Genomic DNA, 25,705 nt, shown 5'->3' on the forward strand with positions numbered 1-25,705 from the left:
AGAGCTTTCATAATAATATTAATAAGGCGTGGTTGGTTAAATGTCCACTGACGCATGCAGTCCTCTTTCCTGACAGCATTAGCATGTGTCCCACGTGTTACCACTGAAACGCTCACGGGGTGCTGTGATGTAGAATAGTCAGATCTCTGTGGTGTGGGGTCCTGGTATTGAGGAGTTCTAAGGGGTCCCTGGCAAAAAGAGGAATCATTGAATCATCTTTAAGTCACACTGAAGGGATGTATGACTACTTAGCTTGTGGGATGGATAGCAGGTTGGTTGGTTAATGTTCTGTTGGTTGGTTGGGTGGTTGTTTTGTTGGTTGGCTGGTGAGTTGGATGGTTGATGTTTTGCTGGTTAGTTGCTAAGATGGCTGGTTGGTTGGTTGTTTAATGTTCTGTGGGTTGGTTGGTTGGCTTTTAGATTTGAGTACATGGTTTAGTGGACCTGGTCTGCAGCTGTTGGATAACTGACATGCCAGTGCTCCTCAGAAACACTTCATTTCTACTGCTGCTGATGGCATTGGTTTAAAGTTTGTGTTGCCTGAAATTGGATGCAAATGTTTCATGCTAAAACTCATCACAACAGGAAGTGGATTTCAACATTTCCACCCTGCACAGACAAGGCTCCAGTCTGATGTCTGCCTCATCCCACAGCCCCACTGCTGTACTGGAGGTGTGTTTGCCTCCACCACCGCTGCAGCCTTCTCTTTTCATGGTGGACTGTGTTTCCTCTTTGACCTGGCTTCCTTCAGGAACGATCCATACTGGTTTCTTTCCAGCTTAATTCAGTAAATATACCCACCCATCTTACCCAGTAAATCCCTGCAAGGCATTTTGATATTGGTGTAAGCAGAATATACATCTTATATCCAGTTAGCTGACTTCCCTTGAATAAATGACTGCCTGCAGCCACTTGTGTTGTAAGTCGCAAGTAGTGTATACTGTGAAATGTTTATTTTGAGGGCGTTCACCTAATAATGTTTATCCCCCCATTTGCCAAGAGAATAAATGATAAATATGTTGATCTCTTATGAATGATATGGGATGATGCAGGAAATAAATAAATATCCAACGGAGACATGAATGTAATTGCAAAGACAAATGCAAACAAAGAAGGCTGATTGAGAAATGCTCTGTAGAAAGCTGCTGTATGAATTCATGTTTTTTTCTTCATGGTTACACATTTAAAGAGCAATGGTAAATATTATCCCCACAGGAATGTTGTCTGTTAAATCAGATTACCCCACCTGGATCCTGCACTCCATCACATGTGGATAATAACATATTATGTGAACTTTCCGGACAGTCGTGTTGCAAACTGATCATTAAAGTGTTTAAAAACAGCTCGGCCTCCCTGTGTCTTCAGTGAAGATCTTTAGAATTTCAACATACCCAGGACATCTTTCCGAGATCCAGCTGAATTTTAACGTGTGGGAAAGAGATGAATACCTTTGGGCCACGAGATATAAATCCGTTCTGTACTAACAAGACCTGTGGAACTGAACTGAAGAAGCCTCTTGGATGAGAGATTACACATTTCACTTAATTACATGCTGCATAATGAGCTTTAGTTTAATATAATATACTGTCTGCACTGACAGATAACTATTGCAATTACTAGTCAATAAAAACATATGGACCTATTTCTGTGTGCCATGTCTTTTAGGGGGGGGATAGTGGCTGACACAAGGTAAATCTGTAAACTATCTATCCCCCATTCCAAATAAATGTTTAACCTCATAGGATAAACTTATGTAAAAGAGAAAGTTACATGTTTTTAACTATGTCTTATAAAACTATTGGTCAGTGGGCAGAACTTTTATACAAGTTGATCTCTTATCTCCACTGGAGATAAAACCCAAGGACAAAAGCCAGCCCCAGGGCCAAGCTTCGCACAGGGTCCTGGGGCCACTTTGACAACATGGCGGTGAGACAGGGCAGAGCTCTGTGGATGAGAACCTGCTTTAATGTAGATATAAAGAGTTTGAACTCAATGGTTTTTCATTTCAGGTTAAACTGATTAAAACACTCATCTGAAAATATGAAATCCCTGCTTATAAATACTAACCACTGTCTGTATACTGTATAACTGTGATAAAAATTGCCTTTTGAAAATACATTTCATATCCAAAACAACGTATCTGATGATTGTTGTGAAAACCTGTTAAGTAAGACAAACCTTCCCTCCTTTATGAGCCGCCGTGCCACGGCTGTCTTGTTAAGCTAATCATTAAGGATAATAAAAAAGGAAGGTTATATCACGCAGGGCTACTTGAATTCTAGCCAACCATCCATGCAGTTTGAGCGTTGATGAGCGACAGTAGTGACACAGGGAGCAGACATGGATCAACACCTCAGCCGACCGACATGGAGCAGGCAGATAGAGTTCACTCTGGCCGGCATTGGCTCTGCTGTGGGGCTTGGCAACGTTTGGAGGTTCCCTTATCTCTGCTACAGGAGTGGAGGAGGTGAGAATTATAAAACAAGACCACACTCTCCACAGGTTAACGTAATGTGCTGTTAGTGAGCCCTGCATTTGTTTCTACTGCATATGTTGAAAAATGTTCAAACAATTATTTTCATCACGAGTTCTGAAATGGTTGCAGTGTGTGTAATTCGTGTTTACAAGCCTAAACTAAACAGTGAAAGTCTGCACGTATGGTTGAAGAAGAACATTGGTTCACAATTGTAAAACAGCAATAATGACCCATCATGGGAGCAGGTTGACTTTCAAAAAGTTAAACATTAGAGGATGCCATAAAAACTGTACCAACAAAAGCTCCTTTGCCGGGAATGTGTCTGAAATAATTGACTCATATTATTTGACCATTGTTTTACTGCCAGGTGCCTTTCTGGTGCCATACCTGTTCATGCTGGTGGTGTTGGGAATCCCTCTTCTCCACATGGAGCTGATTGTGGGCCAGTACATGAGGAGAGGGCCTGTCCATGCTCTGGCTAATGTCTGCCCACTGTTGAAAGGTAGGATAACTGAAAGGTGACACACGCCTATTTGTCTGACTATGAAAAACATGATATTAACATTATTTGTGTCTGTCCCCAGGCGTGGGTGTGGCTACAGTGGCAATCTCCTTCATAATGTGCATCTACTACAACGTTGTCATCACCTGGGCTCTTTACTATCTCTTCAGCTCCTTCCAGGAACCGCTGCCCTGGCAGAGCTGCAACAACACCTGGAACACACCTAACTGCACCAACCATGCCACCAACAGCAGCTACTCCTCCACAGCCAGCCAGGAGTTCTTCAGGTACACCTCACTGTGTGGGAGAATCCCACTCTCCTTCTAAGGTAGTGGTTACAAATATGTGGTTACAAATATGTTCACACTTTTCATTGTGAACAGCTTCCTGTTGAGACAGTGGTGCGAAACCTCTCGTTTTCAAATTGGTTAACTCATGAATTTGTTAAATCGCAGTTAGTGGATAAATCTGTAATCCAATATGTTTTATAGTTATAGTAAACCTTATTTATAAAGCACATTTCAAATCACGTTTACAAAGGGCTTCACGAAAAACAAATAAAGAATTGAAGGCAAAACAAAGGAAACAATTGAATACACTGTGAGACCACATGACATCAGGTTGGGAATATAAGAGATACGATTTGACAGATGCACGTGAGTACTACAGTTTATTTGTCTAAGCTTATAGATCAATATGTCAACAATGACTGTATAACATATTGGGTACTGTCTGAAGTATTGGACAAATCGAGATGTTTTTAACCTGTCGATAGCATAGATCAGGGATCATGAAGACAAGATATTTGCACCATATTGCATGATGTTTCACCCTAATCCATAAATTGGAACTTGTTGGTCTCACTGGAGGTTCACCATCAAAGATTAATCCTTTAGGGACCATGAATGCCTCAAACTGTACAAAAACTTGAGCCCATTGTTGATGTTAACTGGATGAGAGACACTTGCAGGGCACAACTTAATAGTTTTATTGATAAAAAATGGTCGGCGATAAAAGGTGGAGATATTGAAACAACACAGAAACCAGAAGACAGTAGAAAAATGAATGGGCCCAAAATGGAACCCTGTGCTTCACCACATATACATACTTCCATGCCCAATGACCACCATAGGAAATTATCGCAAAATAATTGGACTCTTCCCTTTGTCATACTAGATATGAGGTATGTCAGGATTAATGCAGAATGGAATCACCTTGGAGACTTCTCTCTTCTCTTTTTGAAGAAATAAGATGCTGGAGCAGACTGATGGAGTGGAGGAAGCAGGTGGGGTGCGCTGGGAGCTTTTCCTCATCCTCATTCTGGCTTGGATCCTCATTTACCTTTGTATCTTCAAGGGGGTGAAATCAACAGGCAAGGTGAGGGAGTGGGCGAGAAACTGGGCTAAAGTGAGAGATTGACGGACTGATGGCGAATTGCTTTCCTTGTTTGTTTCTTTGGGTAGGTGGTGTACTTCACGGCCCTGTTCCCGTACGTAATCTTGATTGCCCTGCTCATCAATAATGTACAGCTTCCTGGCGCATTAGATGGAATAACCTTCTTCATTGTGCCAGAATGGGACAAGCTGCTCTCAGTGGAGGTAAGACAGAAGAAAGAGGAGTGCAGGAGGGGGAGATAAAAAAATGATTAAATACATAAATGGTTCTGGCTGACCTGACCGACATAGGTGGATAGTCAGCGAACTATTTATATTGTTAATAATGACGCAGGCTTTGTTGATTGGTTTGGTAGTGATGATCAATAGTTATGGATGAACATCCCTCTGTGTTGCAGGTGTGGGTGAACGCTGCAGCTCAGATCTTTAACTCCATTGGTATTGGTTTCGGTTCCCTCATGGCCATGTCCAGCTACAACTCCTTCAACAACAATATTTTGAAGTAATAAGACAGATATCCTTTTATCCTTTCTCCTCGGGTAAAGAGGTAAAATATTAAGAACATCTTCTCTTCCCCACAGGGACACCCTGACTATATGCATCATCAACTCCCTCACCAGTATCCTAGCAGGCTTCATCATTTTCTCTGCCTTTGGATACATGTCTTATCTTCAGGGCATTCCTGTCAGCGATCTGGCTGTGGACGGTAAGAGAACAAAACCATAGTCTCATTTCAAATCATGTCAAATCTAAATTGATGTATCAGGCTCCAGGTTTATACCAGATTACTTTGATTAAACTTTACCCTTTAATACCTGGGTATCAGGATAATACTTGTGTTTTATTTATCATTTAAATTAATCTACTTGTAGTAAAATATATAATCTGTTTTCAGTTTCAGTTTACAGTGAACCTGGTATTTGTTGCAGGTATTTAATATGAAGATGTTTTAAATTTTTCACAGAGGAGTCAAGTGACCAAGTTGCAATAATACGAGTCATAGTTCAAAATTTGATATTGGACACCCTCTCGTCGCAACATGTTTTTACCCCTGTCTGTTTGTTGGTCAGTTTGTGTCATTGCAAGCTAGATTACAGACAAATAACTGAGCTGATTATCACAAAACGTGGTGGAAAATACTGTATTGCTCAGGGAAGAACCCATTCAATGTGGTGGCATCATTTTTTTTCTTTTCTTTAACATTATTAACATTTAACAGACCATTGTGTTTTACAACAATTTCCCAGTTTTCCCAGGGAATAAGTCATTGAACCTGATGAAATAAATCAAGCATGTACAGGGAACTGATTTCTATGAGTGTGGGAAATTTGGGGACTTTTGATTGAATTCAAGGGAAACTTGGTGGAGGTCTGCACGCTGTTGAGTGCCCCGTGGTCCAAAACCTTTTGTAAGAGGGTCCATGAGCATATCATAGATCAATTTCTGAGAAAAATTTTGAGTTTATTCCAAGGTTTTATATACTGGGGAACCTTTACAAGTTCCCCACTCTGGTGCATCTGACTAGCATCATGGTGGTAAGATTGGTTTTGATCAAGGGATAAAAAACACTCTGTAAAGTTGTTTTGAATGAACAAATTCCATTGAAGCATGGTATATGTAGGACAAATACTTTGAAAGATTGAGGAAATATATTGTTTACCTTAATTCAGGTGCACAGCAGCTTAACTCACTCACTTGAAATTAAGGCTATTCCATAACATATGGTTTGATACTGACATCAAGACACACAGGCCCTTATTCCCTTTGTGTCTGATTTACTTATTATACTTAAATTTGTTTTATTTCAGTTCTTTCAATTTTGTTGATAATTTAATTCTCTTTGACGCTGTACTATGTCAAAAATCTGAAAAACTTCATTGAGTATAAATCGTAAGAAAAATAAAATGAGACAAGAAACCTTTCTTTAACTATGACGAGTGTAATGTTAATCATCTGTATATTTGATCACACACTGCTGTAGCAGTTTATGAACAGATTAATGCTGCACATGTTGGTCTTTCCCCTCACAGCTTTTTGTTATTACATGTTTGTTCTTTAGAAGCGCTATCACGATGTAGATTTTAAGTCTGCATTGCCATATTGATTATCTTGTGTATCCAGGTCCAGGACTGGTTTATGTCATTTACCCACAAGCCTTTGCCAACATGCCTGTGCCTCAGCTCTGGGCTGTGTTGTTCTTCTTCATGCTGCTCTGCCTCGGACTGGACAGTGAGGTGAAGTCAGGGAAATGCCATCATTTGGACCTGTCCTAGAGAGATTCAGTATGACTCAGGATTTCAATTCTTTTTTCATCAGTTTGCGATGGTTGAAGTGATGGTGACCAGTCTCATGGATCAATTCTCCCAGCAGCTGATTGCATTTTTCAAGAGGAAGGAGCTGTTTATTCTCGCTGTCTGTGGTGCAGCCTGCCTCTTAGGAATTCCTTGTGTCATGCAGGTACAAACTCTACTTCATCACTGGTTGATGTTTCACCAGGTTAAAACCAAACTGTAAGATCTTCAGTCTCACACCTGCTGTCCTAAAGACTGTTTCTGTCTGTGTCCAGGTGGGAATCTTTGTTTTTCAGCTGATGGACCATTACACTGCAATCGTGTCCATCATGTTTCTTGCATTCTTTGAGGTTATAGCGATCTGTTGGAGTTACGGTGAGAAAAACATGTTCGAATCTAATTCAAATTTTAGTGGGCATTTAATGTGACAATACCCTTTAAACCAACAGTTGATGCATCTCATAAATTTTGAGGTTTAATTTAAAATCTGACTTTTATTGCCACAATGCCATGCCATCAACAAGAACGTAAAACATGTCAGACATGCTGACAGCCGAAGGTTTTACTAAACTAGTTTCCGTGCAGGTGTGAATCGACTTTCAGACAACTTGGAAGAGATGACTGGGAAGAGAGCAAGCATCTTCTTCAAACTGTGTTGGCTGATAATTGCTCCTGGACTGATCACTGTAAGTAGGCAGGGCCACCAGGACTTTAAAGCAAGTTAGAGATCCGTCCTAAAGTGTCACTACTGAACTCTGAATGTTTCTTTCTCCAGGTCATCCTCATTTTCTCCATCATTCAATTCAAACCAGCCCGCTACGAGGACTACGTCTTCCCTCCCTGGGCTCAGGGCGTTGGGTGGGTTATTGCCATGACCTCCATCATCTGGATTCCTCTCTGTGCAGTTCACACATTGTGGGTGCTGCCTGGCTCATTCATGCAGGTGAGTTACGTGTACTATTAACCTGTTCTCCATTCAAAGCTCTGGATTTAAAACTCAAGTGAGTGTGTAATCACATCAAGCTGTGTTAATGTCATTAATATATTCCCCCAACAGAAACTGAAGCTCTCGATCACACCGCACAGCCTGGATGAGATGTCAAAAATGGCGTATGATGAGAGGGGAGGAAAAGATGCCTATCCAGTCATCAGCTCCAACTCTCTTGTTACTGAAAAACCTCACATTCAGACAAACCTCTGATACCTCGGTGCAATGTGAACATCATGATGTTCACATTGCCACCATTAGCTACAGGTTTAATTTAATCAGTAGGTGTTTAGCTATTAGTCTTAAATCTTGAAAAAACTTCTGGTAAAGAATTAAGCATATTTATGTCACAGAAAGTATTTACATGATTGTGGAAACATGTTGCTGCATGTAGATTATTTAAAATGGACATTTTTGTAAACGTGTATTAAATTTGAGATTTTGTTAGACTTCTGGTGACTGTTTTGTTTTCGTAGATACAATTTTGTGAACAGATACGTGTTAAGAATCCGTTATTGTTGAGCGCATCCTCAACATCTGGCCTGCATTTCCTCTGGCGAGAGAGCTCCAAAGGACAAAGGCGTGGTACTCAAGACTTGACATATACACACGTAACTGGTCTCTTGTGGCTTAACCTTGCTGAGGGTGCCATCTCTTGGCCACATATATTAATGTAGATGTTGACATATCTGTGATCAGGGACTGTTACTGAATTAAGTACTTATATTTTAGCTATAACATGATTAAACTGACACTATTTAACATCCATAGTTCAATACCCATCTTCAGCTGTATGAACCAGATCGCTTTTAAAATATTGCACTGTAGAATTAATGCGGCTGATTCATTGGGTCAAATGCGACGGCACTGCTGATAAGAGATTATGCTGGTGCTTAACAGATGATTACATGGGTCATGCAACTCTAATGTCATGTCATGTTATATGATGTGTAATAAAAACATGACACAAAGTCCACAGATTGCTGCAATGACAAGCCGACGCCTACAGTCTGTTGAACACATCACAACACATAACTTACTTCTGGGCAATCATTTTTATTTTATTCCTTTAATGAGAAATTGAAAGGTACACATCTCAAGGGTATACATGTGCAATGAGTTAGCTTCCTCCCCTACATTAGTTGCCAGTGTTTACTTGTTAAAACTCCCCACAAATGAATCAAAAGTGCAGAACTGAAATTACACAGGCAAATAAAAAGGTGGATTGGAAACCCATGTACTCAACAGACATTGGCGTTGGTCTTTCCTGATTCCTTGTACAGCGCTGAACTGGATAGAAAGGTAAGTGAGTGTGTTTGTGAAAACATATGGTGACTACAGGTGGCAGGATGAAAGTCAGTTTATGGTTAGTTACAGGAGTACAGGAGATAGTATTGTCTATGTTTAGTGAGTATGAGACCACATCTATTTATGATCAAAAGTTAAAATACTTAAAAATAAAAATATTAATGGCAATTATATTTAAACTTAAACTCTTTCCATTTAATTTCAAAAAGATATGTCATATGACCTACAAAACAAAAACATGTGCAATCAATGGCATAGTCTTCCCTCTGAAGTGATGGTCACGCAGATGACCTTGTAGCACAGCAGCAGCACTCTCCGTTGTCATTTGTTCCTGCTGTAGTCTGGAGTCAGCTCGGTTCAGGACCGGGCTCCGCAATTCACAAACACCAGGTTGCTGCGTTCAGTAGTATTTTCGTAGTGGTTTGCAAAGTCTACGCCCTTCATTTCCTCACACAGCCTCCTTAAGGCTCCAGTCCTCCACCACCACATCCCAGCAGATCCAAAACAGCTGTAGTTGATTTGTTTTATCCCCCCTCCCTCCCTTGCCCAGCAGAGGTCGCTAATGAGTCACGATGGCTGCTGGGTATCTGCTCCTCCTGCAGCTTCCTGTTTGACTGCTACGACACCTGTTCGACCGGCCTCATCTGCATGTCTCCAATCTAATGACAAGAACAAGGGGGATCAGTATTGACGCCGAACTGTGAACTTGATAAAAAGCGAGAGAGAGAAGGAGATACCTGGACGTGAGGAGGGGCACTGAGGACAAATGTGACTGCGCTGGCTATGTCTTCTGCTTTCAAACACTGAGAAGGGAAGACAAGAAGTATTATTGATGCTGCAGCGCTCCGGTTATTTTCACTTTATTGAAGTACATCTGTTGTCTCTTACTTTGATACTCTCGTACACTGCAGCTGCTTTCTCTGGATCACTGTTGTGGTGCCGGAAGGCAAACTCAGTCTCCACTATTCCAGGAGATATACACTGTAGAGGAGGTAAATGCACGAGAAATGAAACGACTGTCGTCACATGCATGCGCAGACGGTCAAGTTTGTCCTGAGGAATTTAAGAAATCCAGTGAGGAGATAAGGATCTGCACACTGGTGGTGACAACTAACTTACTGTGGCTCTGATGTGTGTATTTGCTCCTCTGAGCTCTTGTCGTATCCCCTCAGTCAGAGCAGTCACAGCATATTTAGTAGCACTGTAGAAATGCACGTCAGCACTTGGCACCACTCGGTGTCCGCTCATACTTGACAGAAAAGATGGAGATGTTTTAATCAGAAACATTTGATTCAAGTACGAATTAAATGAATGAATCTTTGAACTCTACAGCCTCTGATATACTTTTCATGTTATTTTAAATTCCTCTTGTTGCTCACTTAGCCGACAAGCCGAGTCTATTTAAGAGTTGAATATTAATAAAGTGTCTGTATCTTTCCACAAACAGAACAGACAGTTGAATCAATTAATGATTTATACTAAATATATTTGTGTTAAACAACATAAACATTACGATAATAAAAGAAGTCAATATTAGCTGACTTCCACCACCAGGGGTCAGGTGGGGCTCACAGTTGGCTGGTTCAGTGTGTAGAATTTAGTGATGTTTAGTTGTGAAGTTGCATGTTGCGGCTGAACACCCCTCACCTCAAAGTGAAGTGAAAAAAATCACTAGGATAATCTTATATTCAATAGTTCCCTTTCAACCCAATCTTACACAAAGAAGCTTTCACTGATTAAAATCCCCCTGAACAAACTGGCAGAGGAATTTCCATATTAATCTTTACATTCCTGAGATTCAAAGATGGTCTGCATATCTTACCTGTTAATATTAATGATGTGGCCATCGTCCACATTCCTCTCCTTCATTGATTTGTAAGCCTCACGGGTGCAGATAGACAAGGCTAAGACATTCACCTGCACAGAAGGCGAAGACAGAAACTTCATACATCTATCAATTGGACAATCCTATGGTACTGTTAATTCTTTTTTGAATGTCATGTTATAACACTTGCAGTGTGGCTGAGTGTTGTTCACTAGGTCAGTGTGTTAGCCCATCTGAACCTGCTGTTCATGTCCAGGTTGTGGCCTCTAATCTGCTCTTGTAGTGATACTCATAGACAGTAGGTTTAAAGCCAACATGGTGGCAAGATAGGGAGTTGTCTAAACAAGGTCAGCGTACAGATTAAACGCAAGCTAAAAATACACTGCAGTACACATTCATGTGGGCTGCCATGACAACAGATGGACGAGCGTTACAAATGCAGGACTCTGGAGACAGAGGCTTTAGAGTAGGGGGTCTTTGGTGGTCAAGAGCTCCATGAATCAGAAAGTAAAGTCCCAACAAGAGAAATTGGGCTTCTTTCAATAGTGGGCCTCTGCTCTGCCAGGGCCTCTACTGACTCTGCCTCTGTGAGGGGGGGGCATCAGGTTTAGTGTGTGTTTAAACTGTGTTTATTCTTAACTCTACAAACTCAAAAGTTCCCCTCACTCCACCAGAGTAAACATAAAAAAAATCAGCAAAACCAACACATCATTATACCCATCACAAGTAAAAGGTTTCATTCCAGCTTGTTTCTGCCTTAGCATTAATATTTGTGTCTGTGATCAACCCACATCGATCATGTTCCTCCAGCCCTCTGTCTTTCCGCTGAGCAGCGGCTCACTGTGGGCCAGTCCAGCATTGTTGATGCATACGTCCACGCCTTTGTGCAGCGTCTTTATCGCTGAAAACATGGACAGGATCTCCTCCTCGTTGGACAGGTCACACTTGTAGGGGATCAGTGTGCCACTGTAGCCTGCACTCTGACATTCTGCTGCCAGCTTCTGCAAAACACAAAATCAGACCCCAATTTAAACCCTGTATCACAGTAACAGAATAAATAAAAATGTTTTGAAAAATTGCCAGATATTGATTCACAAGACTGAGACACTGTTGACTAAGGGCTAGAAATAATTAACCTGCAGCATCATAACTAAGATAAGAGTTCCACCCTGCGCCCTACTGACTCTGCCGCTGAGAAGGCAGAGAGAGCGTGCAGCCATAAGATCAACGCCACATCAGTAGAAGGGGGGATTCAGCACTAGGGTAGACAAAACCACACCTGCCTGATTATGTTTTTTTCCATGATAATAAAAAAGAATTTTAATTAAAATGTAATTTTCTAATAAAATCCAAATCATGACTTGATGAAGAGCTATGCACTGATGCCTCTTTCTTGAGGGCCGGGCAGGCTACGCTCCAAACAGGTCAGCTGGCTTTCCACCACTGTGAGGTTTGATACTAACTGACACAGATCAAGCCCCCTCCTTCGCTAGGCACAGCTGCATCGGTCACCTGATGTCTCATTCTGGGTGCTGGTCGGACAGCAGGGGCATAAGGGCGGGGCTGGTGGCAGACAGAGATGATGTGCAGCACTGTAATGCTCTGTGCGAGTGTGGAGCCGGGAGGATTACATTTCTAATGCTTGCATATTTGTTATCTTGGTCTTATTAGATACATGAGCATGCAGTTTCCTATAGATATATCCAGTTTGATAACATCTTTAGCTGCTTTCAGACATGCACTGAACTCTGGAAAATCTGTGGACAATCTCCAGAGGGGCAGTATGTGAGAACGCAGAGCGAGAGGCTCCAGACCTTCTCTGGAGTTTCTTTGGCCAGCCCCCTAGTAAAACTCCAGAGAATGTCCGAATGAGCCCATGTGATAACACAGCAGGAGATCCTCCAAATGATTTACGACAGAGTGGGCATGATGATGCCATTTCTAACACACAACTGACGCAAAAATGAAAAAGCAGGGCCATACAATTTAAATGTTTGCTAAAGAAACACGCGTGATCTCTGCAGCAGAATTTATGTTACATCCTAGTCATTTAACACTATTAGTTATATAACAATGATGATATGGTTTTCATTTTCTACACAACTGAATTTAAACATTTACACTTGTTTTCATGAAGTTTGCATCCATACTTCTGTCAACACAGAAGTATGGGATTTTGTGTTAAATGTCTGACACGTGGAGATCGCTGCTAAAGTCACAGATCGCAGCAGCCACTGCAGCAGCTCCTTGAAGAAACTAAGTTTACTTGTGAAGCCTGCTTTTATAATCAGGATAAAATTGGATAAAGGGATCACTCTGGCTGTTTTCTAACAGAAGGCATAATAGAGTTGATGCACCTTATCTCACACTTAGGAGTGTGTAGATTCCCCTGCTCTTCCTCTAAACCGTTTAACTCGGATTATCCAGAGGGGAGGCATTACCCGAATAAATCTGTCAAAATACTACTGAAAACACACTCATCTGTAAAGACTAAAACTTACTCTTTTGACCACATTGTAGAAAGGTGAAGTTGTGAGTGGTGCAGTTCAGCTGCAGTAACGCCTCTAATGCAAATGATCGAGTTGTCTTTAGACTCTGGCTCTTACATACACACTTGTCTGGAGGGACAGGCTTTCAGGCGGGAAGGAGATCTCAGGCTCATGAGTGGAGAGGCTCTTTATTCAGAAAGGAGGTTAACGTAAAGGGGAAGCAAGGCCCATCTTTTGTTGCTGGGAGAGAATTACGCTTAAGTGGGAGCTGCAGAGCAAACAGGCTGTGATCTTGGTCCAACTACAGGAAGTATCAGGCTGTGAATGTGTGTAGATGTGTGTGAGAGAGTGTGTGCTCTGGCACCAGCTGTACTGCTGTGGTCAGTTCCAACCCTCAGACATGGACATGCAGTCCCACAGATAAACAACCACTCTGAAAAGAGCAGCAATTGCATTGTTGGCAAATTGATTCTATGTCCGACTCATTCAAAACACTCAAAACTAAAACCAAATATCAAAAAGGTTCCTATGTTCAGCACCTTTAAAAGTGCCTAAAAACACGTTTGACAACCACAAATAATGTCTCAAAGACACACACAGCAATGCGGCTAAAGGAGACTTGCAAAATAAACTGATGCTATGTTTGTGGGCAGGGTGAGCTGAAGGTGAGCTGAAGGTGAGCTGAAGGTGCACTTCTGAATCAATCATATGCAACATTGGAATCCAATAAAACCAAAATAGATGCAACTAATGGCGTTATGCAGCCATTTTCCTCTGAAAGCAGCATTCACGTTCTGAACTATCTTGTGTCTACATTTCTCCTCATTAAAAACATTTTACATTCAAAAACCTATTTTAACATCAACTGTATTATCTCTTACTTTCATACGGCCTTGTGTGGTCTTACAGATACACAGAGCTCAAACAAAAATCTCTATTTGGAATTACTCAGACAGTCTTGATGGTCTTATCAAGAGAGTCTTATCGAGTGTTGAAACACAAAAACTCTTACAGCTCAGAAGACAAATAGTGTTACAACATAAAGCCTGTACATGTCACAGTAATGGGTGTACATATACCCACACAGCACTCAGTCACGTGTACAAAATCTAACCGCTGCAGGAGGACTGTTATATAAGGTATACAATGCAAGGGACATCACTATCCCGTGCCATGTTCAATCATTCACCCATTCACTTGGAACTGGTGTAAATGCACCAGCAAAACAACTCACTGGAGAGGAGGGAAGAGATAAAAATAAATGATGCCAAAGTGCTGAGGGCAGACAGAGCTTCATGAGAGGAGCCGATCGATAGCACAAGGCAACAGCTATTAGCAGAGAAATTATATTTGTCTCAGGTTGACTGTGGAGTTCTTCCACACAGCAGTGGGTTTGTGTAAAAGGAAGCTGTCTCCTCTTATTCTCTGAAAAGACTGGTGGGTGTGTGGTTAAAAAAAAGTATCAAAAGATGTAAATCAGCCACTAACCCCTCCCCTCTTCATCCTTCCTGTCCTGTCTCTTAAGTACCTGTGACACACAAAACAGTTCTTCCTGTCATAATGAATTTTCATCCTCATTACCGAGACTGTTGTCCAGCGATCACACAAAGTGTGGAAAAGGAGGGAGGAAATGGGGGAGGATGGGAAGGGGTTGCAGCCAAAATAGTGAAAAGGAGAGAGAGAGAAAATAAAAGCATACATACAGCATTAAAAACTGACCCAAATGCATCATTCTGATTTCAGTAGGATTTTTGTGGGAGAATGATAACACAGGACGGTCTTACGAGTACAGCTTCATGGAAAAATCCACCCGATAGATGTGACTAATTTAGTGCCAGTATTTAATTAAATTACCCTCCTTGTGTTTTTTTTCCTCCTGAGAACAGGGTGTCTGAGGAACACATCCAGTTGTGATGCTTTATTCGTCTCACTCATTATCCAGCTAAACTACTTCTGTGACAATAAAAAAAAAAACTCTTTCCAAGTTTTTGATCAGTCATGCTGAGTGCGGGGGTCAAAGGTGACAACAGGCTGATTGCAGCAGGGTAGAAGGGACGGTTTTGCAATTATCTTGTCTTCGTAAAATGAAAGACGGCCACTGAAAAAGGTCTAAAGGTTGAACAGGGAGGTTTTACAGCATTTCTGACAGGGTAATCTAATCAAGTCAGGGCGATAAGAAAAATTATTACACTCTTTGTTAGAAACTACACTCATTGACAGACTTACGCTTTTCTGTAGAGTTCCAGGCATTGTATAAACATGGGTCAGTTTGGAAAACCTATATCAGCACTCTGAAATAATGTCACAAGTATCAGCAACTGTGCAGGCATAAATAAGATTAAATCCTAACCTAACACAGTGCTGCTGGGTGATGAGTCAACGACAGCAGATGTTTGGTATGAGTATCTGGTTTAAATGAGAAGGCTTTTATAACCCTGACAGAGTAGACAGAGAGCAGGCAGCCAGGTGCTGTGTAACAGACTGGTGTAACCAGTGTGGTTGGATTTTTTTCCTCTAAACAAAGTGATCCAATCCTGGAAGAGGCCAAGGCAGATATTAATTCAAAATAAGAGAAGAAACTGTGAAAGGATGACATTTATACAGAGAGCAGCCTTTATTCCTGGATTCACATGGCTGTCAGATGATAAAAAAAAAAAAAAAAGACTAAATTTCTTTTGTTTGTAGTTGAAACATGCTGAGGGATGAAGTTTCCCTCTTGACGAATGACGTGCCTCCTCTCTCTCATGTGAGATTTTTTTTTCTGCCCCTGATGCTGGCGATCGGTACAATAAGCCCAAGGCCGACTCTGATACAGCATTGTAATGCATGCTGCGTTTGTGATAACTTAAACCCTGAGCAGACAACAAAAACAGACATGGGAGAGAGGCATGGAGACAGTGGTGATCTGACATAGTCCAAAAATTAAACCCTTTCAATCCGGGCCAGCCTGGGTTGGGCCAACAGAGTGTGAGTTTAGAGTGGCCATACAATGTTTCCAATATCAAACAAACACCCAGCAACAAATCCAATTTGGCTGATGTCAAGGCCAAAAACTATAAAATTAGCATTCTCTCTTGCCAGCCCCCACAATGCCAAATGGTAATATTGAACCTGGTGAACTCAAGTTGTCTTTGTGCTGTAGAATTGTACAATCCTTTCTTTCTCACTCTGCTGCTGCTGCTACAACATACACCCAACAACAAACGAAACATGCTTTGCTCTGACAACAGCCTCAGGTCTTTGTGGAATCAACCTTCTGATGTTTGATGAGAACATTAACTGGAGCTCCTGAGCTGCATCTGCATCACTGTATGCACTACACTGCTGCCACATATGGTAACTGCATTCTAATTGGATGAATAAGCACATTACAAGTGCCAGCCTGCTGCGATGGTTGCACATAGCAGTTACATGACATCTTCTTCCATTGTACATTAGGCCTCCCTCAAATACATACACACACACTACCACACTACCTATCAGAGCAGGAGGCCTGGAGAGTGGATGTCAATGCCAGTAAATGTCAGGCACAGAGAGAACAGCACTGTGGTGGTGCAGGGAGAGTGGCTCATAGGGGTCACCGAGCCGTCTAGACAAATCAGGCTGGTAAATGTGTTAAGACCCAGGTGATCCAGCATAATGAGTGATTAAAAATACCCCAGACTTTGTAATTTATTGTGAGCACTGAAAAATGTAACAGATTTAAATGTTTTTATTTTATTTATATGCAGTACTGGTTACAATGTAGTGCCAGATTTTGAGTTGAGACTACAAACACATAAAATCTTAATATCTGATTCCAGAGGCACTTACATGGTGTATTAATCCATTAGTCTGATCTATGGTACTTACTCATTCAGGTGTACTAAAGCAAAAAGCCTGCTGATATGTGAAGGTGAAGATTCATTTTAAATTGCAAATGTACTGTTGAGGTTGGTCTTGTGGATGGTAAAATAAACTGGCATCAGCAATAGCATCACCGTCTCATAAATCTGTGCTATACTTTTTGAATTATATCGATAATTCACACACCATTTATTTAATTAATTAATAAAGAATGCACTCAACATGTCTGTCAGACACAAAGGATAGAAACAGTGTGATTCGTGTAGGTGCAGTATAACAATATAACAATTGTTGACAAGGGCACTCCACAGGACAGGATTTAATTTGAGGCTCAAGGGCTATTATACTATTACTATTCTATTAATCTTTGATCAATAACTTGATGCACATTCCTAAATAAATTCATACTTCAGGGCTCTTATCACATGGGACAATGACTGAAAAGGCAAACACAGCAACTACTCCTGGGGGAGCTGGTTATGGAGCCTGTGTGTAGGTGAAAGCAATTCGAGGGTTTCAGTATACTCTGTGGGACGGCTCGTGTTCAGATGGCCAAAAACGTTTATCGCGTTTCCCCTCTTTGTCAGCACGGGTCACCCGCATAACCCGCATCGGATATTTCTCTCCAGCTTAAGAAATCTGAACTGCTTCCATATCACTGATGCTGTGTGACCTATCTGACTGAATTTCATTGTCAGCTAATTGCCTCTGCTTACGCTTTCTCATGTTATACGTGGTAGGTTTGTAAGCCTACATGCTGTCGCTTAATAGTAAAAAGTGATTGTGAGGGTTGAGGTAAAACCAGAAGACATACATTTATTGAAATGTATTTATATGATTATCACTTTTAATATTTTATTTGTGATTTATTATAAGGATCTCCTCATTACCTACGCCCTTCTTCTACATAACTGTATGTCATTAATAAATTCACATTCTGCACTGCTGCTTTGGCAGGATTCATACATGAGTAATGTTGTTGTTAGTTGTGTTGGTGTGAACGTTGCTTCTCTTGGGAGCAGAATCCATGGACACATGATGGATTATCAGTTAGAGCCTCTGTCAGCTCACAGCTCAGTGGAAAAGCTTTCTGCATGGGTAAGATAGAAGCATGAGAGCTGAAGAGGCCATGAGGTAACTCACTGAGTTCAGGAGAGAATTGTCATGGGAAGTAAAATAACTGCACAGGAGCAGACAGCAATGCTGAGACATCAAATTGAACAATCTTAAAACCTAGTGATTGGGCTATTCATAGAGACTATGTGTAATACGCTATATATGATTTTGCAGTGCTTACATAGTTTTGGAGATATGCTTAAATAACTCCCTAACTTTGGATTTACAGATCATACATATCAATACATTTTAATGATTTAAAGGAAATAAACAGATACAAATATAAGAAGAAGAATCAGGGCACAAAGTGATGCAAAGGGAATGAGACAAAGAGAGTAAAGCTGTCTGACCTGACCCACTTCAAATCCTTTCTGGAGTGAAATCTACTCAACGTGTACAGACACAACCCAGAAGAGGCGGCAGAGACAGCCTCGGGTTTAGAGACAGAGGGGAGCTGACTGACTTTTGTTGTGTCGCCTCAGCTTTTGAAGCATGACTGAGCATTTCTCTGCTCCTTCAGAATGGGCACCAAATCAAAGCTGGTCGGCCGTGGTCTGAAATTGACCTCCTGGCTCACCTGCCGAAGTTCTTTGAGTTTTAATTTAGGATTTACTCGCTCAAAGAAAACATGCTTGGACTGGCTAAGAAGTGTAGAGGATTCGGCTTTATGCAGAGCTGTATTCACAGGCAGCCAATCAGGAGCCTGTTAGATAGGGCCTATTAGTCCACTAGAATAATGTGTTGGTCAATTGTGTCAAAGTCTTTTAACAAGCAGACAGAGACTATATCCATGCTAATGTGTATAAGTTTAAAAATAAGTTTTAATACTCAATTAAAATTTGTACAGAGGTGCATTTTAGCTCACAGAAATAATCTCCATCCATATAAACAACTAAATATGCAACTCACATGACCATTCACATATACACTGGGCCAGAGTGCACATAAAACAGGAAGCAGATTGTCTATTTGTCACTTAGTTACAGAAAATACTATGAACGGCACTTGTGAAATGTAAGTCCAAGGATTTCTTCTCTTGGACTGATAATGAGGGGGAACTGTTACTGACACAAAGCGTTTACAATGTTTCGCCTTCGCCACTGATAGTCGAGTCGTGACTTGATAAGAGCCGATCAGGAAGTGAGAGGGAATGAATGCATCCCTGAAGTTTTCAAACAGAAGTGAGGCCAGATGCCTTTCCAAAAGTCTCTGTTTGAGGTGGAGGAAAGCGCTGGAGTAGTGCCGATTCCACACATAAATGTAGCAAAAGAGATGTGTTTCAAAACCATAGAAGTATAGGTCAATATGAGGGCTGAGACATACTGATTAAGCATTTTGAGGGTATAATTTAAAATAGAGGGGAAGCTTTGCAAATCTAAATCTGATCTAAAAAGGCCAATATCATCAGTCCCCTACTTAAGCCATTTTCAGACATGAACCTCGCAGAACGTCCACGCAATGGGGTCAGCACTTTCTCTGGAGTTTGCCTTTCACATATGAAGAACACAGCAGCAGGTTCTCAGGCCAAATGCTTTCACAACAACGCAGATCTCCAGAGCAATTACATGAGGTGGAGCAGGATGAAACGTATACATTCTGAAAAACTGAAAGCTCTCAGATCTTGTAGTCTTTCCAACTTGACATCTTCATTGGACACTCACTCTGGCATTATCCAGAAGTTTTACTACGGGACTGGAGGAGAAACTCTGCAGCAACTGACTCAGATGTTTGCATTCTCACACACAGCCCCTGTAGATTATCCAGAGTTCAGTGCATGTCTGAAAGCAACTTTATACTCTTTGTATTCTCAGTATTCTTACTGCTTTTTTGAATGCTGATCAAAATAATGTAAAGTCTCTTGTCAATATCTTGCTAACACAAGCTCACTGTATGCCAACCACAAATCTTACAAACACGAAAAGGTAATTCTGTTAGCTAATTTTATCTGATCTAAAATTGTAGCAGCCACAGCTCTTACATTTTGACAGATGTCTGTACTGTGCGTAGCATCAAAGCACCCAGGATTTCACTGTATCAATTTGAAATGGACTTGCAGTACAAACAGATCTGTTATCTAGATGGCAATGCCGTTTCTGCATTCAGCCTGGGCTTAAACAACCAGACCACAGAGAAATCCTACACAGTACACATGATAAATTATATCATTAACCAGTAAAAAAAACTTCTCTGGTTTTGTGGCCCTTCCTTCAGGCCCTGATAAAAAGCCATGTTCATTGATTTGTGACTTGTTTCAAACATAGATAAGCAAATCAACTTTTTAAGCAGAGACTGTACTGGTACAGAAATTTCCAGCCAAATGTTGTAAATAAAAACCAGTATAAAGAAGTTTTAAACCAAGTATTTTTGTCTTTTAAAAAATACATTATTACTTTTGCCAAGGTTATGTGAAAACCAGATCTACGTGCTGTCACATAAATCTGGTTGTTGGTTTGTTTAATTGTCAGCAGGAACGAAAGTACTAAAGCAATTTGCACCAAACTTGGTGAAGGGTTGTTGCAGGGTGAAGAGCCCTTCACATTTGTGTGCAGATCCAGAGGCTGCCTCTAATCTCTGGGACATTTTACCTATTCATATTAGAACTGTTTAGACCCTAGTAACATTTATATCACTGCTTAAGACCCACCTCCTCTCACTGGCTTTCAATTCAAGTGGAGCTTGAAACCTTGATTTCATCTGCTGTTGTGCAATATCTTAATTCTCAAACATTTATTATGTTTTATTGCTTTTTTATTTTCTCCACTGATTCTGTTTTTTATAGATACTTTTATTTTAATTTCATATTTTAAACCTGTTCAGCCCTTTGGTCAAATGTGGTTGTGCCATATAAATAAACTTGGTCTTTAATTTAAGGGACAGGAATTTTTAAGTAATTTTACTTAACAAGGCAAGATAAGGCCTTTTTTTGTGCAACTTCTCAGTAAACAATGTTAGGATCTTGTTGTAAAAGAATCTAATAGTCAAGATTATCTGGATGAGGTGGAGGGATAACCCCTACTGAGTGGCATTCTAGCTTAATTTGTGGAAATTAGCAACAAGAGTTCATTCTCCCATAACTGTGTATTTACTACTGCATCATATTGTGCTCGGTAAGCAGGTACATCAAAACCACAGATGTGGGCTATATGGGCTGGAGGGCCTTAGAGGTCTATTCGGTCAGTAACTAGGTGTCCTCTTCTTCCTCTGAGTCAGATGTGAGCTCAGACAAGCCTTCTAATATGACAGCAGTATCACAAACAACATGCATATAGTCTTTGGACACTTCTACACTTTTATGGTTTCCCTCCTCAACACTCAAATCAGATGTTGCAGTTCTTCCGCTGGACGTTGGTCAGTTACACAAGCTTTAATGAGAAGCTGTATTGCTGCTACTTGGATGCGTCTTGTTGCCTCCATTCCTCGTCAGAGCCCATGGTGACCACACGTCGCCCTTCAACTTGCTGCTCCCCCACTGCCTACTGCATAGTCTCACAGAGACAGCAAAACAATACTGCTGCCACAACTCTCCACTCCCCTCTCTCCATGGTTTGTTTACAGACAAAAACCTATTACATTTAAATACATTATTGTATCTGGTCTACTATGAGGTGAAAAAACTGCTGTAAAGAAATGTCCATACAATTTTTTAATTTCCTCAAGTAAAGAAATTAACATCAAAAGGGGAGTGAAGAACAATTACTTTAGTGATAGACACTTGCATCCCCCCACTAGCAGCATGCCAGGTTTGGCACAACTACAGCAAGAACCCAGTTTACATAGCAGAGAAGGCACAATACTGGCTTTGTCCCTCAACTCACACAGACATCTCTCTAAAAGTCTTGTACAGACTCTCGTGGAGAGAGCAGAAATCTGTCAGTCAATACAATCTCACATCTTCCTGTCGTTCGGCCAAATATTCAGTTTATGGAATCTTGGTTTCATGTATTGGAATCCATATTTAAGAATAATTGAGACTATTCTAGCTGAGCTGCTGCAGTCCCTTTAATGCTGGAAGACATATTCAAAAAAGGCACCATAAAGATTTTAAATGTTGTGACCTTGTTGTTAAGTAACGTAAGAGGGCTGACACAAGCTGTGGCAGTTAACTATTGACAGTGGGGACCATGTGACCAGAGTGTGAATGGAGGGAGGCTTTCTATTGCGCAATTCACACTCACTGTATGTGTGTATGGCCATTAGTCTGTGCATGTGTGTGTGGTAAAGGTGGGGAAAATGCTTGCATCTCAAAAACAAGACATTATTGAAACATTGAGGAAAAATTAACTTTGAAGTAACGTGCAGTACACGCCTGTTGTCCGTGTTGCAACTACCTTATTGCAAACTGGAAATAGTTGCAAAAACCACAGTACTTAAAAATGTGTTGTTTAATTGATTGAGTAAAAAAGTAACAACTGTGATGATCACCTTTTTCAATTAAAAAAGTCAGAGGATTCAATATTTTTTCGGTATGAGGACTAAAACACATTTGAAATCATATCTTTGATGTGTATTTTTTTTTACCAATATTAGACACATTACATAACTGTCAGCTTAATCAATAATGAAAATAATTACCTCTAGCTATAGTACAGAACGATGCACTATGGAGATTGACACATGATGACAAACTATTTGAACTAAAGCCTGTCCTTTGCTTGTGTCTGTCTTTTGTAAACAGCGTGACATTGGAATATTAGAAGTCATCAAGTTTATTTGAAACACAATATCACATTGATGGCCCCCGGTGACAGAACTGGAAGGAGCGGCCTTAGCCACAGCTCTTACATTAATGATGAAGAATAGTAAGTACCTTATTCATCTCTTCAGCCTAGATCTCCACCAGCTTAGTTACCATTATTTATGACCAGTTACAATTCATACTGATTAAATAATCTTCATGTGGGTAATTTTGCTAAATAAGATTGGTGCATACAAGCATAAGAATCTAACTACATCACAGGGACTATTCATGTGACTGCTATCATATAATGTCACTGTTTTAAGACTCACAGTAGATTACACTGAGTACAACACTTAAATATTCAACGTAAACAATGCAAGGCATGCTGAACACTGCTTTATGAAAAACATACCAGGTGTAAAACATAGTTGTAGCAGATCTGTGGAGTGAGGAGAGTAATGCTTGATTACTGGCTGACAAGATAAGCAAGGTGCAGTGCCTTATGGCTTATGATTAGACACAAGATAGTGGGGTGGGGCCACTGTCACCTGCTCCAAGTCATACACTCCAAGTCTTTGTGCAAGAATGTCTGTCACAGGAGATGGATTGAAACAACTACAACGAATTTTAAAAATAGCCTCCCATGTTCTTCTTCATAATCAATTCATTTTTGGTTACGCTCCATAAATTCCCTGACTTCAATACAAAGATACCAAATTTGCACACACTTCAAAAACTAATCATCAGTGGAACCTATTACTCTCAGTAACGATGAGAGCAGGATCTGAATAATGTTCTGACTTGTCTTTCCATATCACAGAGGGAGTGACTTAAGCTCTCTGTGACACGATTAACAGAGCAATGACCTCATAATGTGATATGTGTATCGGATCATGTTTGTGCAAAACCTCAAACAGAAATAAATACTGTTGCACAAAATCTAGGTGTGGAAAAAGCAGTTTATCAGTGGAACAGTGTGCACATAGACATTGAAACAGCTTTGATTGTTGGAAATCTTTAGAAGACACATACATGGTCACACTATGAGGAACTGTATGCTTTTTTGCCAGGATATTATGTTTTTAAGGTAATTGGTTAATACTTATCATCAGAAAAGCCATCTTCCACTGAATGGAAAGTGTAGTGAGGAAACTTGACTCCACCAGAACAAGTTTATTACTAAAGACTGGCAGTGGGTGAATTAAGGCTTTGAGATGATGGCCTACTATTTCTGTCCCGCACAATGGTCAGTTGTTAGCAGGTATCATGCTTGATGTAAGAGTCCTTTAACCTCTGACAGGCTCTGCTGATGCTGGTCTGCTGACCTCTGACCTCTCTGGAGCATCAGAAGAACCCCCCCCCCAACAGCAAACAGAGATGTATATAGAGCAAGGGTTTGTGGGATATGTAGTGATGGGAGCCGCAGTGGGAGCATCAGTAGTGCTTTATTGTACAGGGGTTCTGTGAGACATCACACAAGTTTAGTAAATCATCAAGCTACAACAACATCCCTGTAAAGTAAACACTAGCTTGTCGTGATTTAGCTTTGGTTTGCACCTCTGGCGATGCCACTGTCAACAGAAGGTGTATTTATATCCCGATGTAATATTAGTTAATTTTGTTTTATTCTATAAACAACTTGAATGAAGCTCTTCTTGAATCGAACCGGTAACTTGACTTGCTACAGGACACCGTTGGGGCTTCTTAGCTGAAGTTGTGAAGCTAACGTTAGCTAACGGTTAGTTAGCTCGTTTTGTTGTTGTAAAACTAGCTTCTCCCCTGCGTGTCGGAAACACTTAACGGCTAACGACACTGAACTAAATCACCCACCTCTATTTTGTCGACGTTCCTGGCACAGCCGACGACCCTCATGCCTTGCTGGACCAGTGCCCGGGCTGTAGCCGCTCCAATTCCCACCGAGGCTCCGGTCACCAGGGCCACTCTGCCTTTCCACCGCTCCATCTCTCCTGCCTGCTGCCTGCCTGCTGCCTGTCTGAGCGGGCACCCTGAGCACCGACGCACCGCTCCTGCTGCTGCTGTAATGTCCTGTCTGCTCACCTCACTGTCGCAGTGTTTTTGAACTAATAATCACAATATAATCACACGAAGGGATCCGGCAGCCACGAGCTCCTGCCTGAGTCTGCAGCAACCAGGTCGGCGGCAGCCAGTGGACCTGAAGCCCGGATCCATGCGCTCCGCTGGATGAAATATGAAGAGGAGCAGAGAGGACAAACGTTTGCTTCACGTCACCTCCCACCTCGTTTTTCAGCCCACGAGCTCCGAGTTTTTCTCAGCGCGTGGTCATCTACCGTCATCTGGTGGATTCAACGAACCACCGGTGACTGCTTTGCGTGTTGCCTTCACGATTTCCTGTTATCAAAATAATCTTTTACACAGGATCATTTGTAAACAGCCATCTTGTTTTTTCTAGAGATCAATCCCTGCGTGTATGTCTCTGCTGCAACACAGCTGATATTGTCATCAAGCAGGTACATGCAGCAACTGAAAACATACAGTGATGACAATGTCAACACGTGGTATTAAATAAGTCTTTAAGACAATTTAGTAAAGGCACAGCTGTATCAGAGAATTTATGAATGTAGAGAATATATTTAATACTGCTCTGGCTGCATCTCAACTGAGAATATTGTAATTTCCTATAAAAAGGGAAGGCAGTGAAATCTCCATGAACTCACTCAACCCAACTCCAGGTTATGTGAAGAATGAATTCATGAATTTGGTTGACTTACACTTTCAGTGAACTATACATTTTACATCAAAATTGAAATGGG

At 41.0% G+C, this 25,705-nt stretch overlaps 2 protein-coding genes and 1 long non-coding RNA gene across 3 annotated transcripts; 2 read left to right on the forward strand and 1 right to left on the reverse strand.

The window, feature by feature from the left end:
• Positions 1 to 90: 90 nt before the first annotated feature.
• LOC138413797 (uncharacterized) lies at positions 91 to 1,343 on the forward strand. The gene is made up of 2 exons (XR_011246202.1): positions 91 to 271; positions 586 to 1,343. It is a non-coding gene; the product is annotated as an uncharacterized lncRNA (long non-coding RNA).
• An 894-nt stretch (positions 1,344 to 2,237) lies between these two features.
• On the forward strand, positions 2,238 to 8,100 carry LOC109628413 (sodium- and chloride-dependent GABA transporter ine). Its single transcript, XM_020085497.2, has 13 exons — positions 2,238 to 2,467; positions 2,844 to 2,978; positions 3,061 to 3,265; positions 4,223 to 4,355; positions 4,442 to 4,576; positions 4,771 to 4,874; positions 4,954 to 5,078; positions 6,494 to 6,606; positions 6,689 to 6,829; positions 6,939 to 7,038; positions 7,249 to 7,349; positions 7,439 to 7,606; positions 7,721 to 8,100. The coding sequence occupies exons 1-13, from the start codon at positions 2,341 to 2,343 to the stop codon at positions 7,862 to 7,864; spliced, it is 1,731 nt and encodes a 576-aa protein (XP_019941056.2). The 5' UTR covers positions 2,238 to 2,340; the 3' UTR covers positions 7,865 to 8,100.
• Positions 8,101 to 8,691: 591 nt separating this feature from the next.
• Positions 8,692 to 25,354, reverse strand: dhrs11a (dehydrogenase/reductase 11a). The gene is made up of 7 exons (XM_069510237.1): positions 24,744 to 25,354; positions 11,576 to 11,785; positions 10,782 to 10,876; positions 10,079 to 10,208; positions 9,848 to 9,940; positions 9,697 to 9,762; positions 8,692 to 9,618 (listed from the first exon to the last, which is right to left on the reverse strand). The coding sequence occupies exons 1-7, from the start codon at positions 24,873 to 24,875 to the stop codon at positions 9,577 to 9,579; spliced, it is 768 nt and encodes a 255-aa protein (XP_069366338.1). The 5' UTR covers positions 24,876 to 25,354; the 3' UTR covers positions 8,692 to 9,576.
• Between the last annotated feature and the right edge of the window lie 351 nt (positions 25,355 to 25,705).

This window comes from Paralichthys olivaceus, chromosome 15, assembly GCF_024713975.1.
Source record: "Paralichthys olivaceus isolate ysfri-2021 chromosome 15, ASM2471397v2, whole genome shotgun sequence".
Classification (NCBI taxonomy): domain Eukaryota; kingdom Metazoa; phylum Chordata; class Actinopteri; order Pleuronectiformes; family Paralichthyidae; genus Paralichthys; species Paralichthys olivaceus.

Excerpts from the sequence above, each read along its gene's own strand:
- LOC109628413 (XM_020085497.2), top strand. The coding sequence starts at position 2,341 with ATGGATCAACACCTCAGCCGACCGACATGGAGCAGGCAGATAGAGTTC. Across the intron at positions 4,356-4,441 it reads GGGTGAAATCAACAGGCAAG|GTGGTGTACTTCACGGCCCT; the intron begins GTGAGGGAGTGG and ends TTCTTTGGGTAG. Across the intron at positions 7,607-7,720 it reads TGCCTGGCTCATTCATGCAG|AAACTGAAGCTCTCGATCAC; the intron begins GTGAGTTACGTG and ends TTCCCCCAACAG.
- dhrs11a (XM_069510237.1), bottom strand. The coding sequence starts at position 24,875 with ATGGAGCGGTGGAAAGGCAGAGTGGCCCTGGTGACCGGAGCCTCGGTG. Across the intron at positions 10,877-11,575 it reads GCTGGAGGAACATGATCGAT|GTGAATGTCTTAGCCTTGTC; the intron begins GTGGGTTGATCA and ends CCTTCTGTGCAG. Across the intron at positions 9,763-9,847 it reads CAGTGTACGAGAGTATCAAA|TGTTTGAAAGCAGAAGACAT; the intron begins GTAAGAGACAAC and ends TTCCCTTCTCAG.